This window comes from Echinops telfairi, unplaced genomic scaffold (assembly GCF_000313985.2).
Source record: "Echinops telfairi isolate 266 unplaced genomic scaffold, ASM31398v2 ScPeMD7_7436;HRSCAF=8474, whole genome shotgun sequence".
Lineage (NCBI taxonomy): Eukaryota > Metazoa > Chordata > Mammalia > Afrosoricida > Tenrecidae > Echinops > Echinops telfairi.
In genome coordinates, this window is record NW_022111336.1 from 2,950,738 (window position 1) to 2,970,653 (window position 19,916).

The 19,916-nt window shown below is 37.9% G+C and overlaps 1 protein-coding gene across 2 annotated transcripts in view; it reads right to left on the minus strand.

Moving 5' to 3' along the window:
* Window positions 1-19,916, minus strand: part of TAB3 (TGF-beta activated kinase 1 (MAP3K7) binding protein 3) — a 66,540-nt gene that overhangs the window by 3,716 nt on the left and 42,908 nt on the right. For both annotated transcript variants that reach the window (XM_004713881.2, XM_045298666.1), the window contains exons 5-7: window positions 16,787-16,880; window positions 13,557-13,640; window positions 3,718-3,819 (exon numbers count right to left, since the gene is read on the minus strand). In XM_004713881.2, coding sequence (XP_004713938.1) covers window positions 3,718-3,819; window positions 13,557-13,640; window positions 16,787-16,880 — 280 coding nt within the window. The remainder of the gene's footprint in view (window positions 1-3,717; window positions 3,820-13,556; window positions 13,641-16,786; window positions 16,881-19,916) is intronic.

The following is a 19,916-nucleotide window of genomic DNA, read 5'->3' on the forward strand; positions in this document are numbered from 1 at the left end:
GGTACCTTAGGAGTGGGGTACTGGAGAAACAAATAATAAGATGGAGAGATGTTTGTTTGACCTGTCCCTAATGGTAATTTTTCTTCTTCGTCTAGTCAGAGGTCATATAAAGCCACACTACACTAGGTTGTTTTCTGGGAAAAACATGGGAAGTACGAAAATAGAAAGTTTGTAAGCCCACTTGCTTTCAGCCATTGAAATTTGATCTTTAGATGGGTTTAAGCTATGCCTGCAAAGAAAGCTTTGTAAAGATGTGCCCCACCCAGTGCTTGGGAGTACTCAGGAATCAATGGTCTTTGTCAGAAGCTGGAAAAAGTCCGGAACCATGAAGAAAAACTCCTCTCTAGGACTGAATGTTAAAGGGAGCCTGTGAACAAGCTGAAATGCTTGCTAGGTGACCACCTGGATCTACTTGTTGAGTGGAATGGCAGAAATGCAGCAATAAAGAGACAGGTTGAGTTTGGCCCCTGACACCTGTGGACTTGGTTTACAGAGAAAAAAAGGAGAAGATAAGAGCTGGTTGACTGGTCTACAGTTCATGACCTATCACGAGGGGGCTAGGCTTGTTGAGTATTGGTGAGAGCCCATGGTCAAAAGGCAAGGTGACCAATGGGCACCCTGAAGAGGCTGAGTGAGGCAGCCCACATTGAGTTGACCAGAAACCATCCAGATGGAGATTTTTGAGACTGTGAACTGGTGCATATTGTTGCTGATTTTATGGATGGCCTGTCCGGATTTGACTTTGCTTATGGATGCAGACTTCACAAGGTTCCAACTGGAATGAAGACTCCCCATGTCGTAAAATATGACTGTCTTCTCAGAGAACTGGGTTGATGTAAGTGGGCATTATATAAATTGGACACTCAAAACTGGGGGGTGGGGGGTAAAGGCATGAAGTTGTTGGCTTACAAATTTTCATAGGTGGGGGAACATATTCACAGGATTATAGGATTAAGGCATAGGTGTTACTTAATTGCAATTGTGAAGCTAAAGAATTATGTACAGGTGCCAGGTTGGCAAGGGGTGGACTGAGGTAGTTAGTTTATTATGCCAACCGGGATGATAAACACATGTGGGGCTAATTAAAGGGCGGAGGGATAAATAGCTCGATGAGCCTCGCCTTTCTAGTTTTCAGGTCTCTTGCTCTGTGAGGGTCACACCAGGGTGCAGCTGCCTTAGCAGTTCCCTGCTTCAGCTTGCAATGCTGACTTCCTGAAAGACACCCCCCAAGGAGAAACTGCATGGACCTACTCTGATGCAGCCCTGGGTGCTGGAGCACCCATGTGGAGGTCCCTGCCAGAGCGGAGATATTTACACATTCACTGACTCAGCTTTCCTCCTGCAGTTGGTGTCACTGCGTCTGTTTGGTGAGATGGAGGAGGACTTTGTGGATTGGTGTTGGACATAAGGGTAATAATGGGTTAATGTTGGACTTGTCGGCTTGGACAGCACTGGGTTGCGATGTTTTTTTGATGCACACTTAACCTTTATATAAAACTCTCTCTTAAACATATAATAAGTTTCTGTGGGTTTGTTTCTCTAAAGTACCCAGGCTAACACACTTCCTAACTATGTAACAAAAGAAAACCGACTTAGGGAAATGTACTCAGTTCCCCTTTGGGGTTAGGCAGATCTTTCACGAGAATGTGCTAGCACACCAAATGGGGGACAGGCTTTGGGGGTTCCCAAGGGAGGGAGGGCAAGGGTGAGAAGGTGGAGCAACTGTCTAGAAGCTCAACAGGCATTGATTTGGGTGAAAGGGAGGATGGAGGTCCAGAAGGAGAGGAGATATTAGGGGAGCAGGTGGAAGTGAATGGGTGGGGGCAGGGAGTTGATGAGTAGCTTGAACTGTTGAATGCAGAGTTGATGGTCTGAAATCCCCCCTCCCCAACCTAATTCACAATAAAAAAATCATTTCAAAAAAAAGAAAATATATTAGTTGATAACAATTTGCCTTTCATGGCTAATGAGTACTTGTTACAAAATGAGAAAGTTTAGGAGACTAAATTCTAAAGCCGTTATATTGTATCGTCATAGACGTATTCAAACTGCAGGCTTCAATATTAGATTGTAGCAGTGAGAATGTTTAATATAAAAAAGGTTGTCAAACTCTTCTCTTTCTGAAATAACAGAAAACCCTCTTCTACCTGAACTAATTCAGGATACTCATAGACATGCAGACTTGTTTAGTACCATGAGGATTTAGTTCCAAATAATCAACTACTCTAAAGTAACTTACTTACCAAAAATATATCTTTACAAGTGACCTAGTTTAGCACTTTTGGTGCTGAAAAACAAAGGGTACACTGTTCATTTCATCACAGAGCCGTGCTTTTGAACAAGACCCAACCCAATTCACTTCTAGAGAGTTGATTCTGCCTCATGGCCTCCCTGTAGGGCAGAGTACAACAGCTCCCAAGGGTCCCTGGCGGCAAGGTGGGGTATGCCTTGGTTTGCTAAAGGCAAAGTCAGCAGTTCAAAACTACCAGCTGCTCAGAGGGAGAAAAACAAGGCTTTCTGCTCCTGTGAAGAGTTAACAGTCTTGGAAACCTGCAGAGGCCGTTCTACTTTGTCTTCTAGGGTCACTATGAGTTGAAGTCAACTTGACGCCAGTGAGTTTTCTTTGAGATATCTTTATGTGAACAGAAAGCCTCATGTCTCTCCCACAGAGTAGCTGGTGCGCTTGAACTGCTGATCTTGTGGTTAGAAGCCCAACACTTGAACTACTAGGCCATCAGGGCTCCTTTTATTACTGAACAGAATCATCTAAAACCCAAAAGACGCTTTAGGTATCTGTTCGCAATTGATTTACAAGTATGCAATCTTTTATGGAATAAAATACTTAAACTAAAAAAAATTAAGACTCATTAAAAAACAAAACTCACTGAAATATATGTCTCTCCTTTAAGGCTAATTATTTTCAGTGGATTCATTTTTATAGACTACAATTCCATAAAATTAAATTCTGCACAAATACCAAAAATAAACTTTTGTTTATTCAACAGTTTATATTGCACAGTAATTAAGATAGAATGGAAAATTGCTCAAAAGGATGCAACTAAAATGTTTTTAATTTCAAAATGTGTTTACTATAAAACAAGTTTCAAAGATAAACTGAAAAAGTAGTAATTTTTTTCTAAAAATTGGGGGACATGCCAATGATAAAGAAGGAAGTTTGAAGGCCAGTCTGAATTGAAAGGCATGGCAAGTATAAAATTATACAAAGCAGATTTTGAAGGCTTACTATGAAATAAGTCAAATATCTCAGTAATAATTGTACACTGATTGCATTTTGAAATGGTATTATGAGACTTCAAAAAGACTGTGGGAAAAGTTCCATTATCTTTACATTCTATTTTTCCATGGACTTCTTGAAACCCCCTTGTGTTTTGGATGAAGGAGCAAGTGAGTGGCTAGTGTGATAGGTTTGGTGTCAACTGAGGTACATGGTAACAAAGAAGGCACTCTGGGCTTTGTAAAAAACATCAACATAATTTCATCTGCTTTCTTTTTTACTTATTTAACGTGGCTACCAGAATTTTTTAATTCTCTGAGGCTTACTCTGTATTTCTAGAGGACAGCACAGCCTTAGAAACGTAAAGCGGAAGGATTTTGGAAAGAACAAAACGAAGGGCTGGCTTTAGTTATAAGAATTCTACATGGGTTAGCACGTGTCCTTGGTCATGCTGCACACACTCTGGGTACACAAGTACAAACCATCTATTCCTGCTGCCTGGGTGTCGTGGACGTCAGCCTGTACTTTGGAAGTCACGCTAATTCTTCTGGCTTTTCTCTCAATGGTGCAAGGGTCTGAGGAATCTGCATAAGAAGCAGTAAAGAGGGTTCACATTATAAATTAGCAAGAAGCTATCTCCTAACCCCCACCAAAAACGTGTCACCACACCCCCTGCTGTCAAGTTCATCCCAATTCATAGCAGTCCATGCAGCTGAGTTCATCTTTCTATGACTTCCTGCTACACTTGAGTTCTAAGAAGGCCAGGTCCATATTCATTACTGCTCTCACACCTATACAGAACAGTAAGCAGTGGCTCGTAGCACTCTTTTGATCCTCTCCAATCACTCAGAACAAATGGCCTATTTCGGCAATTTCCTCCTTTTTAATGGGTCCGGGGTAAAACTCAGTGACAGCAATTGCATGTCAATGTGGAAGTAACATTTGGAGAACATGCTTTAGCTGTTCTCTGAGTAAATAGTTATTGGAAAATTATAGGTTGAAAATACACCAAGGCTAACCTTAATGTCCATTGCAATAAAATTGGTGAAATTAAACTGCAGCATTTCATAATTAAAATGCATGACTACATACTCTCCCCATTCATCTCAGGAATTCTAATTACCTATATGTGCAAGCCCAGAACCTCCTTGGAAACACTGACAAGAACTGAAGGCATCCTGATTTCTTGGTAGAATTATGGGTTGTGTTAATTTATAGGCTATGAGTAAGCAGCCCCTGGTTTTAAGCAATAAAGAAAACAGGAGTTCATATTATTTGCTCTTAGGAACCAAAGACAAGTCTTACAGTTTCAAATCAGTGACGAGCCCATCAGTAATCCTCTACTACAAGGTTGTTGCTGGATGCTGTTGAGTCGATTTGGGCTTACACACACTATACTGCTTAATTACAAAGCTCATCTCCCCAAAAATCTGTCTTCTGTTTTTCTGATTTCATGATCACACTTCTTACCTACATAAACATCTATCGTTCATGTGGATTTCCAGCATACATCTGTAATAACTACAAGGCATTTACTTTGGCCAATGAAACAATTCTACTGGTTACTTGCATGTCACTGTTTTTTGCTTGCTTTTTAATTAAGTGGGATTGTAAGCCAAACTGTATTAAACTAGACATATTTTTATAAATGGCCAATTTAGCGTAAATAGAGCAACAAACAACAAAAAAACTAGAATTTGCAAAGTACTTAAAAGAAAATAAATTTGACTTCAAATCTATAATGGAAAAGGCTTACCAAAGTATTTCAGAATATAATCAAGTTGTACTGTTTATAAGTTTTACTAGAAAATGTGAGTGGTTTAAAAAGCTATTTATTATGTAACAGTACCATTTTACATTTTCACCAACAATATGGATTATATCATTAAAGCTCAATTAAATGTCTATACTAGAAATTCATTTATCATAAACATGGCACATTTTAGATGGCTTTCTCTTCTGGTTTGTATTAAAACTCTTTGTATACATGGGGAGTTCAAACTAAGGAGCCCTCGCAACAAAACCTAAAGGTTTGCACTTCAAACCCACCCACTGACTTTTCAGAAGCAAAATCTAGCAAGTTACTCCCTTAAGAATTACAACTTAAAAAGCCCTACGGGGGGGAGGTTCTGCTCTGTCAGTTACTATGATTCAAAATGGACTTGACATGGCCACAAATGCAGAAATGTTCTTGGCACAACAGATGGATGTATGGATTGTGATACAAGTTGTATGAGCCCCCAATAAAATTATTTTAAAAAGGACTTGACAGTACCTAAGAATGACAACAACAATTGAATATTAATAGCTTGGGGTGGGAATTATGCCTTACACCTTTGTAGTGCTTAGCAGCTCTCTACCCGATATAATCACCTATGTAATCAACCTACCTATATATTTGATACGTATTTAAGAAATTCATCAGCACTGGAATCAGCATTGGAGTTACAACAAACTCCAAGAGATTGCCCAACATCAGTTTTAGCAAATATTTTTTGAACTAAATGAGCCATGAAAAAAATCTTTCTAGTGTAACTGTACTTATAGGAAGTTAAAGCTTCACACTGAGACCATAATACAGAATATTAATAGAAACCTTAAACAATTTCCAAGCTGAGGAGTATACCAATCTACAATCTCCCCACCTCAAATACATGGTGTTGACCCTAAAGACAGAAGGCAGAATGCATTAGCACCACTCACATCGTCACTCCTAAGAAATCACACATCTGAGTATATGGGTTCCTGGCAGATGCATCACATTACTTGAAGAAATTTTCTTTTTCTTTTTTTTTTTAATATTTAAGGTCAAATTTACATAATGAAATGGAAAAACCTTAAGTGCCATTTGATGAGTTTGGACACGTCTGTCTACACATCTGGATAATCCAAATCCTTATCAAGACTTAGACTATTGCCATCAGCCCAGAAAGTCCTTGAATGCCCTAATTTCACTTTCATCTGCTCAGTTCACACGTGCCTGCCAAAATCATGGATTGGCCCTAAGGACCATCTGTACTCTGCCTTCATCGTAACTCTCAAAGCATATGGACCAACATTCTACCCATCAGCGTAGACCACCTTTTTGCCCTGCCTGGGTCACCCTCTCCCAATGCCTTTCTGCAGAAATTTTACTGAACCTTCAAAATCTAGATTAAATGCCCCAGATCTTCCATAAACCTCACCTGGTCCTCTCAAAAGGAAGTGGTCCCTAAATTTCTCCCAAAGCATGTATAGTAGTTGAAATAAAGGAAAAATCAGCACAGGGTAAGCAAAGTATGAAATCTATCTCTGCCACTGTTAACCAGTGTTACCTTTAGAAAGTTACTTACAATCTCTCTGAAATTTACACTTGCAGGTGAAAAAGGCTTAAATGAGACCATTCTCAAAGGGCCTAACAGAGCCCAAGAGAAAATAAGGGATCCAACAATACAGTCTCCTTTCTTCTTACCTAGCAGCTTAACATCAAAAGTATTTCTTTGTAACAGCATAAGGCTTGGTTTCATTACATGACCTAATATGTTTTTTGAAGAATTAGTGATAAACATACTGAGGCCAGAGAAAGAGAGAAACATATCATTTAAAACAGTGGTTACATAAGGAGAAAAATTAAAGAACAAGAAATTCTTGTCTTCATATCTTTATTAAAGGGGCCAAGTTCTACCCAAATATTTACAACTTGGTAGTGAGTTAGTGAACTAATAAGATTCATTATACAACCTTCCTCTAGTTATTTAATGCTTCCCCCACCCCTTACTATCATGACCTCAATTCTACCTTACAAATCTGACTAGACCAGGACATGTACACTGCTATTGATAAGAGCCCGTAACACTTGGAATCCAGGACAGATAAACCCCTCAAGACCAATAATGAGAATAGAGATAACCAGGAAGGGAAGGGGAAGGTGTTGGGGAGAAAGGGAGAATCAATCACAAGGATCGACATATAACCCCCTCCCAGGGGGACGAGCAACAGAAAAGTGGATGAAGGGAGACAACGGACGAGGCAAGATATGAAAATAATAATTTATAATTTATCAAGGGTTCATGAGGGAGGGAGGGTGGGAAAGGGAGAGAAAAATGAGAAGCTGATGTCAAGGGCTCAAGTAGAAGGAGAATACTTTGACAATGATGATGGCAACATATGTACAAATGTGCTTGACACAGTGGATGAATGTATGGATAAGAGCTGTAAGAGCCCCCAATAAAAGTACTTAATATAAAAAGAATCATTCTAAAATCTAAGTGTACTGACAGCCCATAGATCATGCATCATTCTGTTTTTTCTAAAGGTGACTGTTAAATAATTTCTAAATGCAAAAGACACTTTATACACAGATGTCAATGAAAGGTTTTGCTTTTTAAAATTTTTGGATTGTAAAGCAATTCCTATTCAATTTCTGTTTTTGTAGTCATTGTAACGGTCAAGGAATAATAGAGCAAAAGTATCAAGAAAATTTCTATCTAAGCCTCACTTGTCAACTATCTCATTATTTGACATTTCACATTTACGACTGGAGTAAAAAATCTACTCTCTGCACATTAATGACAGTAACAAATGCCGAGGTGCTAGGTGCAAGGGGAAATGTCAGGTGAGAGTAATACTGGCTGTGATGGTCAAAGTATGTGCTTAGGTCATGAAACTCAGTGGTTTGGCAGTTATGTGATGTTATAAGTTGGCAGTTACAAAAAAAATGTAGTCATCCTTCACTTTGTGACCGGATGTGGTTATCTGCCACTTTCCCATAATGCCAATTTTTGCATAACGACTTAGTAGCTGGGACCTAACCATGCTGTTAAGTGAGGAGTGGATGTTTGAGTCAAACATTTTTCAATAGGCGATGTATAAAAGTTTTACAGAACTGCAGTTTTAGAATTACCCTTAATCAGTGAATATGTTCTGTTGGTATTCATACTCAGTGCAGAATTGCCCCAGTAACTTTCTGAGGCTGTAACTCTTTACGGGAGTAAAAAAATCCCATCTTTCTCCCCTGTTGGTATTATGATAAAACATACTAAAGAGATTATACATGTTGTAAAAAATTAATCCCAATGGATAGGAAAATGAAGAGTTTTTACTATTTCATGTAAATCCATCGATTTAGCATGCTAAGAACTTTAAAACACTTTTCTTGGTAGATTAGAAAATGGAAAATTCATTTTCTCCGAGCTCCATTCTCTTGCTTTGATTCTAAAACAAAAACTAGTTGCTATCGAGTAGATTCTAATTCATGGCAATCCCAGTTGAGTCAGAGTAGAACTGTACGCCTGAGGATCTTTTTTCTTTTTTAAATAACATATCTGCTGTTGTAAGAATATAAACAGCAACACATACACCAATTCAACCATTTCCACATGTACAATTCTGAGACACTGAATATAGTCTCTCAGTTGCATTACCACTCTCTTCCTCCTTTTCTGAGTTGTTCCTCCTCCATCAATATAAACTCACTGGCCCCTAAGTTCCTATCTAATCTTTTGAGATGCTATTATCAACTTGATGCCATGTAAATAGGTCTTGTAAAAGAACAAGGTTCACCACAAATATTCATTAATAGTTAAGCAAAATTGTTGTTTGCTTTTAAGGGGACTTCAGAGATAATTTTGGTTTAAGGTTTCCATAGGGTTTTCAATGGCTGGTCTTTTGGAAGTATATCACCAGGCATTTCTTCTGAGGGTCGTCTGAGCAAACTTGAGCCTCCAACCTATGACACTAACTGTTCACGCAGCATCTGAATGCCTTAGGTATTGCCTCATAAACATGAGAAGGGAAACAACCTAACACATTGTCTTTTAGAATTCCACAGGGCCATAATAGTAATTAAGCTATGTTGGAAGAACTAAAATTATACTTAATGGTCAAAATGGTACTGTCTTAAATATTGCTATTAACCTTGCTAACTGACATCTGTAGCGTAAAAAAAAAAAAGAAAACTTGATGTGTGACAATTCCTTCTAAAAGTTGGTTAGTTACAATTGAAGAGAAGTCAGTAAGTTACACAACTTGGCTAACAGAGCAAAAGCTCTACTTTGGAACCAAAAGTGTTTACAATATAGGTTTTTCACAGGAATATAATCAACACACATATAGTCTGACAAAGTAATGGAAATTAACTACTCCAGTTTTTTAAATCCACAGCAATAACATTAATTAAAACATCATGGATTCCCCCTCCCTCATGCATTTGTGAGATCTTTAAAAACTTTTTATTTTCATTTGGTGCTTGGATATAGTGACTCAAAATTGTGCCTAAAGAATTAGACAACAACAACAAACTCATCAGCTTACTTTAAGCACTAGAATCCAGAATCCAATTCCTTGCCCATTAAAGGTATACCATACATTACAATACCTAAGAGTTATAATGTAGGTAATAATTCTTTAAAAAGGATGACCGAACAGACACAACTGGCCTACCCTAGAGATAAGAGGTAATAAATTTTTTTTTTACTCAACATCTAATATTTGTGTTGACAGGAAGCAACAAGGTCAGGTATGCGATAAACCCTGCAAATTACTCCTAGGAACTGGTGGAGCCACAATGCCAGATCTGTATTCAATGACGCAGGAAACAAGTATCCAAATACCTCCTGTAACAGAGGCACGATAAGCTGTCCAATGCCTGGACCTCCTGAAGAGCATCACTTACAGAGTTATCCTTTTAACACATTGTCACCAGGATTTCACTGCCATTTTTTACTACTTTGAAGGTCACAGCAACTTTCTTCTGAGTAAGTATCTTCTCAAGCTTCTTACATGGTAACATTGATCACCACTCATCCTAAAGACTTTTTCTTCTTTTTGGCGAAATGAATGCTGCCCTTCCCCATCTGTGCTATACTACAATGAGTACTAGCATACATGTATGAGAGCAACCTTTTACCCTCAGGTCCTTTCATCTACAAATTAAGAGTGAAATTTACCTAGCGTGGGTGCTATGAGAATTGAGAAAAAATTATGGGAACAAATTTAGCATATTAGACACAAGGAGTTGGATTTTTCCATGAACTTGGTGAAGCCTCCTTGTACATAGGAAAACGATTATAGGTTCCTCCTAGAGTGGTGGTTCACAGCCTGTGGGTCATGAACCTTTTGGGGGTCGAACGACTCTTTCACAGGGGTCAACCGATTCATAGCAGTAGCAAAATGACAGTTATGAAGTAGCGACGAAAATAATTTTATGGTTGAGGGGGGTGTCACCACAACATGAGGAACTGTATTAAAGGGTCACGGCATGAGGAAGATTGAGAACCACTGTCCTAGAGGCTATCAAATGCAAATTAAGAATTATCTTTGAATTGTCCTCTTTCTAGTGTATATATCAGATACACTAGAAAAAGGAAGGCAGAGCGAATAAAGCTCACCAGACCAAGAATAATCAGGGATTAATGCAGTGTAATCAACAGACTCATCACTAGAGACATACAGCTCATCATTTTCTTCCTCAAATACTGCCAGCCATTCTCATCAACTTGGTCCTCTGTTGCTAGGTTAACAAATTTTCAGTGCATTCCCTTAAATAGGGTGAGATCTCCAACCATGGCCCTTAAATCAAATAAAAACCGAAGTTCATCTGTTATATTACCACGAAGTGATGCCTCCTTCATACTCAGGCAAAAATCACATTTAAAGACTCAGTATGAATCCAAAGGGTTAAAGTAATCAATGGTGTATGGCCCAGTGACAGCATGAAACTGCACATAATGCTGCCCCGCCCTGGTGCCAACTCAGGTACTTGGCAGTCAGTCAACTCAGATTCTGCTTTGTTCCATGGTTAGAAATCAGCAGATTATTTTAAATGCAGATCAGGTAAAACTTCAATAGTAGTATTGAACAATAAAGAGAACAAACACAGTGTGTGCTGCAGCCTATAAACCTGTAAATACCTGAAACTCTGTACTGAGCTTGAAAGCCGTTTCTCTCAAATGTAAATAATTTAGGTTTGGGTTGCATTAGGTAGCACTTCTACATTTCCTAACTAAAAATAAGGAAATTTGATAAGATTTTTAAGTGCTACACCCTCAAATGATTTTTTAAAATAACAATGGATTCTTTGTTATTTTCTTGTCTTCATGATCAATCTATCTGGAGTTGCTCAAAAAAGGGGGATTAAAATTTGATATTACAATATAAAAGTCAGCCTTGAGTTATAATTCTAAAAAATTAATAGACTGAGACGGAAATTCATCTAAACTTGGTAACTCAACAGTTAACTTTATTGAAAATATTGTTTTAAGTTACTCAAATGTCAATCAAACTTTTGGTGTAGAGTTAAGGAGAAGAGATTTGATACTTCTCATGTTAGTTCATTTCTAGGAAGTATTTATAAAAAATAATTCCACTAAACCTTGTGTTCATGCACTTTAGTTGGTCCCTGGTGAGAACGAGCTTACCTACCTGTCGTTGAATCAATTCTGACTCATAATGACCCTACAGGACAGAGTAGAACTGCTCCCGTGGGTTTCCAAGACTGTAACTGTTTATGGGAGTAGAGAGTCTCATCTTTCTCCTTGGAGCAGCTGGTGGTGACCTTGTCTTAGCAGCCCCTAGGGCTCTAAAAAAGCACCTCATTCTCATCATATTGTTATGTTCATCTTTTGATTACACCAGGAACCTTTTGTTGCCTGCCAATTAAATAACCTTAGATTTGCAGATCTAACTTTCCATTCTAACATTATGCTTTTAGTATTTTAATTATTTTATGAGAATGAATTTCTAGGATCATAGTTTTTACAGAGCTAAGTGGATTTGTAATGGTAACTACAGAATCTACCATTTCACTTTTGCTTTTTAAATAAACCATATATACCATTTAATTTCAGGAGTTATTAATTCGGTGCTTCTTTCAAAATTGGGCTACCTCTAAAGAGAAAGCAACAGGACTGAAGGTTTCCAGAGGGACTTGGGGGGAGAACATGTAGAAAAGGAGCAGTGAGCAAATAACGCCATAGACATGGGAACAACTAGGGAATTAAAAGCAACAATGAGGAGGACGCAGAGATCCCAGTGGTGTTGGAGTAATAGCAATCTAGCTAAGAGGAATTACTAAGAGGCAGAAGAAGGGCAAGCATGATGTTGTGGCAGGAGGAAGGTAAAAGGAAACAGAGTAGAGATCTAGGAAGCAAAGCTATGGATAGAGGTATAAACATAGGTGTGCACTTATGTAAATATATTAATTCATAAAAATAGAGGTATTGGTCTATGTACCTATATTTATATGGCAATACATTGAGGAAGTGGGCAAACTTTGGGCCTCTGCTCAAGCCCTCCCTCAAATCAAGAACATTTTGCTCTAACAACCTGGCATTCTATAATGCTCACCCTCCCAACATGATCACTGAAGACAAAATTGGGTGCATAAGCAAATGTGGTGAAGAAAGTGGATGGTGCACGCCTATCAAAAGATATAGCGTCTGGAGGTCTTGAAGGCTTGAAGTTAAATAAGTGGCCAGTTAGCGGAGAAGCAAAAAGCCCACATGGAAGAAACACACCAGCCTGTGTGATTATGAGGTGTCGATTGGATCAGGTAACAGGCATCAGAAGACCCAAAACTCATCTGTAAACAATAGGACATCCCCTCACAGAAGGGTCACAAGGAAGGGATGAGTCAACCAGGGTGCAGTATAGCACCGATGAAACAGACAACATTCCTCTGGTTCTTTGAGGCTTCCTCACCCCCCACTATCATGATCTCAGTCCTGCCTTTCAGTTCTCGCTAGACCGAAGCATGTACACTAGTACTGATTAAGTGCTCACAACACACGGAGAGGTCAGAAAAACCACTCAGGAACAGAAATGGGAGTAGCAACACCAGGAAGGTAGGGGAGAGGTGGGGGAAGGAGGGGAGGAAAGGGGAACTAATTGCAATGATTGACACATAAATCCTGCCCCACACACACACACACACACCAGGGAGACAAACAACAGAAATGTGGGTGAAAGGAGAAAGCGGCTGGTGTAAGATATGAAAATAATAATAATGTACCAAGGGGTAACGAGGGTAGGTGGGGGGAGGCATAGAAAGAAGAGGAGCTAATACCAAGGGCTCAAATAGAAAGTAAATGTTTAGAAAATGATGATGGCAACCTATGTACAAATGTGCTTGACACAATTGATGTATGGAATGTTATTAAGAGTCTGTAATAAAATGATTTTTTTAAATTGGGCTCTCTCATTATTGCTAGAGCAATTATCTTATGGTATTTTAAAAAATGCTAAACAAGTCAATGACTATCTCTAATGAAACCTTCATCAGATACACGTGAACTTCCAGAGAATCTTGGTATTTATTTTTATGGCATTTGTGACATTTCCTCACCTTTTTTCGATGGCTTCGGTGGTACAACTGGGCCGGGTTCTATGTTGTCATAAAAATTATTCATGGCTTTTGGATCAAAGTTCCCTATGGAAAAAATTAACACCAGGCTTTAGGATTCTTTTTCTGGCTATTTCATTTTCCAAGAAACTATGGAAATTAAACATAAGGGAAATTTTTTGCCATGGTTTCAATACTCATTTTATTCTCCCATCCTCCTCCCACTAAAAATATGGGTACTTCCTCACTGTGACCAAAGACCCATGAAAAAACGACCATACCAGTATTGGCCTATAATTTATCTATCACCTGAAGGAATAGTTCTCTAACTTTAAGGCTAATCTCCATAGACAAGAGTAAGCATGTGGGACATTTGGAGAAGTAGTTGAAGAAGAGAAATGAAAATGAACTATTCTCATTGATTGTTCTGATTTTAAGAAGCAAATCATGACCTTCATAATTTACCTTTAAACTTTATAAATTGAACTATGGAGGATTATAAAGATGATAATCAAATTATATTTTGAGATCTCTAAGCAACTTTTCTAGATGTGAAACATCAGTAGTTCATAGATGCCTAATTTTAAGAAAAGGAGAATCTTAAATGTTGCCTGTTCATTCGCCCATGACAAAGGATGGTAAAAAGGATGGATGGTACCAATTTCAGAAAAATCATGATAGAACACTCCCTAAAAACTATCTTTTTACAAAAATTTTCTCTCTGGAAATGTTTAATTCCTGGTGTGTTTCAACCACATCTCTTGCCATGACTGTCATTCTGATCCAAGTTTGGCTTTGGGTTCTACCTTCATTTCTTCAATGAAGAAATTCTACCACTCTCATTTGAGTGGTATGAATAATTCAAGCCAACATTTTAATGGTACCTATGCTTATTTACAAAGGATGCTGTATGGTATTGATAGTTCAACTATATTGAATCTTTTTATTTGTTGACCTAATTTTCTTCTGACAAAAGTTTGTCTCACCAAAATCAATAATAAAACTCCTTTTTATCAAATCATGCACTGGAATTTCAGCTACTTGTGTCTAACATAACATCTAAATTCCATCTCTAGTTTAAAAGTTACAGATTGGAAACTTTCTGGAGAGTAGAAGGACATAGCTGATTTATTTGGATCCCTTATGAAAAGAATATTTAGAAATGCTGAATTACTAAGAGGTGCTCTGACAAATGCAGAGCAAAAACACAGCTGTTAGGTTATAAAACCTTAAAAATGGTTTCCCTTGCACGCACTATTTCAAATATTAGATCCATTGGGATATGCTATCTTAAGGCAAGTTTCTGATAGCAAGTCCCATGACAGCTCATGAAAGTCACAATGCTATTTGATCTATTCAATGGATCTTTTCTCACTTTAAAATGATGCACATATATTTTCTTCAATTATTTAAGTTATAGTTGATAGTCTGATTTCTAGATTTCACAAGGCTTGATATACATAGTCTAACCAATTGCTTGATTTAGTGTTGTCTGTTTTGCTTCAAAGAACACACACAAAAAGAATGTACTGGTCTAAAGCATAAGAGCAATAGTCTGTGTAACCCCTCCCCTGCCTACATCATTCATATGAATTCTTTCAATGCTTATAGCTAATAGGCCGTATGATGATAAGGCTTCTGAAGAAACTTATCTGAGCACATTTAAAAGAAGATGGCTCAACTGCTACATTCAATGTTGCTTTCTGTCTACTGTTCAGATAGGTTCTTATCTCTTTGGATCACTTGCTTCCACCACTGTTTAATATTGCCTCAAAATGGCAATGGGGGGGGGTTTATTGTCAACTCTGAAAATGCAGTAGAAGCTCTCTTAGCTGCCACAATTAAGAACAGTAATTGGCAGGTAGAAGAAAAATAAAGGCTGTTCATAACACAAAACTGTTCAGAAAAATGACACACGCGGCCTTTAATGTAATAAGACACACAGAACAGTATTTTTATGCTGGACTAAGATCTTAATGGCTTAAGTTCTGCATAATCTCTCTTACATAAACCTAAACCATGATGACCTAAAGCAGGGGTCCACAAACTTTTCTGTAAAGTGCTGGACACGTTTAGGATTTGTCTGCCTTTAACACCATTATTGTTGTTAACTATCCAACTCTGTTGTAGCACAGAGCAGCCACTAGCAATATGCAAATCAATGAGCATGGTTGTGTTCCAGTAAAACTTTATTTACAACAATAGGCCACTGAGTTCTAGGTTACTGACCCCTGATCCATAGCTTCCTGTTTAAATTTCTTTAGAATGAAGTAAGAAAGAAACTGCACGCACTGATAAAGCAATTTGAAAATAGAATCCTTTTAGTTTTTTATGATTTTTCTCCTTTCTCTTCTCAGTTCTTTCCACCCAATTTCTAACACACTATATATTTTTTTCTGTGATTTGTCTCTAGAAAGCACTCACCTTTAGGTTTTTCATACAAAGAGAAGCTGCTTCTGCATTCATGTTGGTTTGTGAAATTGTTCATTCAATTATTCATTTATAGTAACCAGCATCAACAAGTTTGGAAAGACAAGCAACTGACTCTCGGTAAGCAAAAAATTCAACTGACGGGAACATTAGTATGTGAACATGCCAGAGTGTTGTAGCTTCTTAGCCATGAATACGCAGGCAGTTGTGAACATCAGTTAGCTAATTTTACAGAGGAGATCAAGAACATCACTTAATCTGGTGAGGTGAGTAAGTGACAGTCAATTAAGAGAGCTTCTACTGCAGTGTGCTTCTATAAGAAATCCAAAACCGTAAAATTACAAGGTACAGTCGGATGCTTTCATGTAACAGATACACTGGTATGTAAAAAATGGCAAACAGAATTTATTTTAAAAGGGAGACATTTGAAACTTTGATTTGAGATCCCTATTTTTACAGATATTTCCAATTGCTATCACATAGCATGAGATCTACTAAGCTGTAGAATTAAAATGCATCAACTTGTAAAATACAGTAAATGACTAAAAGGATACATGCAGAGTGATAACACAGAATTGCATAAATGATAAGAACTTAAGGATGAAACTGCCAAAGTAGAACTCATTTCTAACCCCTCCCCCAAAATCTGATTGCTGACCAGCGATGGGGGGCAGGGGCCGAGCACACATGTATGCGAGAGAGGAATTGTAATCTTATAATGGATAATAACCAAAATCAATGCTATTTAAGCAGTATATACATCACACTATTACTTATGGTTTACCAAATAATCAAGTCTATACCTCTAGATTGAAGGAGATCAACTTCTTTCAGTGTACAGTCAACATTTATCTGGAGTTGTCTGTTCATGCTTCTCAATCTTGTCATTTCCTCAGGCTAGTAAGAAAGGACCCAAAATAGCAATTGTGGGAAAGTCATTATCAAGCCCAACATTTTAAGAACCGTGTTTCATATTAATTGTTCTGATTGGGAATTACAAAGAATGCGGCCTCAAACCATAAGAAAGGGCATGTTTACCAAATCCTATATGCATGTTTTTTTAAAGGAATAGTCAAGTAAAATGAGGGCATCAAAATGGCCAGAGATATATAAGAAAATCAGCATTTGGAGAGGTGGCAAAACTAGACTGTGTTCCCTTATACATAGTCCCAGTATATTCCAATCACACAGCTCTGAGAATCTTTTCTACTTTCATAGTAAAGGAAACTGTAAAATTTAAGTGTTTAAGTAAATAATACCTATGATTTTACTCTTATCTAAACTTAGTAACTGTCAATGGTCATTTTAATGAACACTTACTAAGTATCCAGTACTGAGCTTCCCAGTTTTCTCTCATCCTTTCCACCTAACAATCCTTCGAGGTAGGGACTAATATCTCCCCCAAATTACAGCTGAGGCATAGAGAAGTTAAATAATATTCTCAAGTTTATAAAGCTGGCAATAGAAGTAGAATTTTTACATAAATGTTCTATATCTATACATATAGAAAAAAATTTCTTTTCCTGGGGCCAAAGCAATGAATCTAACATATGAAAATTTCTGTAACAAGCAGGCTCCATGCCTTCTCCAGCTTTGTTTTCTTCCGCCTTGATCTTCCTAGCCCAATCCATTACTTAGGTCTTTCAGGGACACAAATGAAGTACTGCAATATGAAGACACACTAACCACCCCAAACGTTCAGTTAAAAGCTTTTTAGAAGCTTTTATTTTCCTTAAGCAGTCTGGAGGGGGGAGGGGAGGAACTAACTCACCTGGCTGCTAACCCTTAAGTTCGAACCCACCAAGCCACTCCATGGGAGAAAGTTGTGGGGACCTGCTTCGATAAGAGTTATTGCCTTAGAAACCCCAGGGGCAGTTCTATTCTGTCCTATATAGTTGCTAGAGTCAGAATGGACTCAATGGCAGTAGGTGGGTTACTTTTCTTGGCAGTCTTAACCTTCTGACTCTTTACCTATTTGTACAATAAAAAATAGTCGTGGTTTAGAAGTAAAAGCATGGATCCCAAAGCTTTCAGCAGAGCCTACTTTCATTAGACTGCCAAGTATTAATGAAATTATCAGGATAATTTCAACTACAAAAAGAGATGTAATAGCTTATATTTTAGGAAGACATAGCAAAATCCTATTATGTTAAAAAAAACATACATTTTGCTAAAAACCAAGTACGTTAATATAACAGTAAAGGAAAACAAACAAAAAGGATTTCTTAAGTCACAATACTCCAACAACTTCTGCTGGTCAGAGGTATTAAGAGAATATTCATGGCCATTTCAAGGAGAAGATATTAAAGGTTTAAAATAAGTGATATGACAGGCAGAATATAATAAAAGCTACAACACACTAGAATTTTAGAACAAAATAGGAATGTTTTGTATGGACCACTTAACTGCTTAGTGTCATCTAACAGCCAACACTAAAATAATTAAAAACATATTACCAAGCAGTTTCATAAAGACATAATTTATTTAGGGGCTCCACAGAGTGATGCTACCTCTGTAGGAACACGTGGAAGAACCCAATCTTTCCTTTGTAGGCTCACAATATGGAAGACAGTACCTGAAGAAGCTGAGGCTTCCAATATAGTTTGGAAGTAAGGGGAGGAGAGAGATTACTTTAGCCACAGTGGTCATAAATAGTAAAAGTTTGGGTCTAAGTATGAACTATTCTAATACATTTTATAGTCAAGAGGCTACTGCACATTTTACTTGTAACTTAAAAAAAAGCAGCAGCTTTATCAACAGTTTCATTTCCAAAGATAATAAAACCACTTGAACTCAGTTGGGTTTGTCTGTAAGATCTGTGTCCTTTTTCCATGGTTTCTGCATTAATTGTGGTGGTGGGGGGCTGTTTCTAAAAAGTAACTACAGCTTATCCAAAGTACGATGTGATTTTCTGGCGAAGGGCTTTCAAGATTCACTGGGGAAATTAAGTAAGGTACCTGACATTTCGAAATGAAAATTTCTTAAGTTTTTTACAATTGGTGGAAGAAATATCGTAGGGATCTTAAAGATGTTGGCTCACAGGCCAATACTGGGTTATTTGATGATGGTTTGGCTACAGTTATGCATCTAGAACTCGTGGCTATGGGGCTGTCCAGAAACTCAGTGGTCAGAATAGAAGGAATAAGGGGTGGTAGTGGCGTAGGGTAAAGGGAACTGGCATCTTTCTACTTATTAAAACCTTATTTTATCCTTCAAGATATAATGAAAATCTCCCCTTCCTCCATAAAATGGTCTTATCCTTGAACCCCACTAACAGGACTCCAACATTGATAACTCTGAACTCTGACGATCTTTAATATTGTTAGCGCTAAGCTGGCCAGCAATTCTGATTGATGTCTTGGATTATTTTTTCTCATACAACAATGAGGGTAAGTTAAAAGGTATTGCTACAAAAATCACAGAAGCCTTTATGAAACAAAAACTATGAAAACGAGGGGCAATTGCTTCTTGACATATCCTCCATTTAGGTCTATACCCTTCTGAAGGTGGTCTTTCTATCTCTCTAGCCCTTCTCCAAAGAATTCTACACTCTTCAACTTACACTTCAGTTTTGGCATCCTTGGCGGACTCCAATTTGTGCGTGTTTTTTAAATGCTCTTTGAGTTTGGGAACAAACAAAGTCTGAAGGGGCAAGATTTGGGCTGTAGGAGGTATACTGTGGAAATTATCACAGGACAGTCGTTGCTACCCTCAGAGAATGAGCAAGTGCATTGTTGCAACAGAAAAGCAAACAAGAAAATTCCTTGGCTCAACTTTCCTAACCTTTTTTTCACTAATGCAATTTTGCATTTTCTTAAGGTTTCACAAGCCCCCATGATCACTCCGTCTTTTGAGAATATCTATAAAGAGGACCCCTGTGGAATCCTCCCCAAACACCATAGCCTTGAATTCACCTTCGAGGTCTTCCTGGCA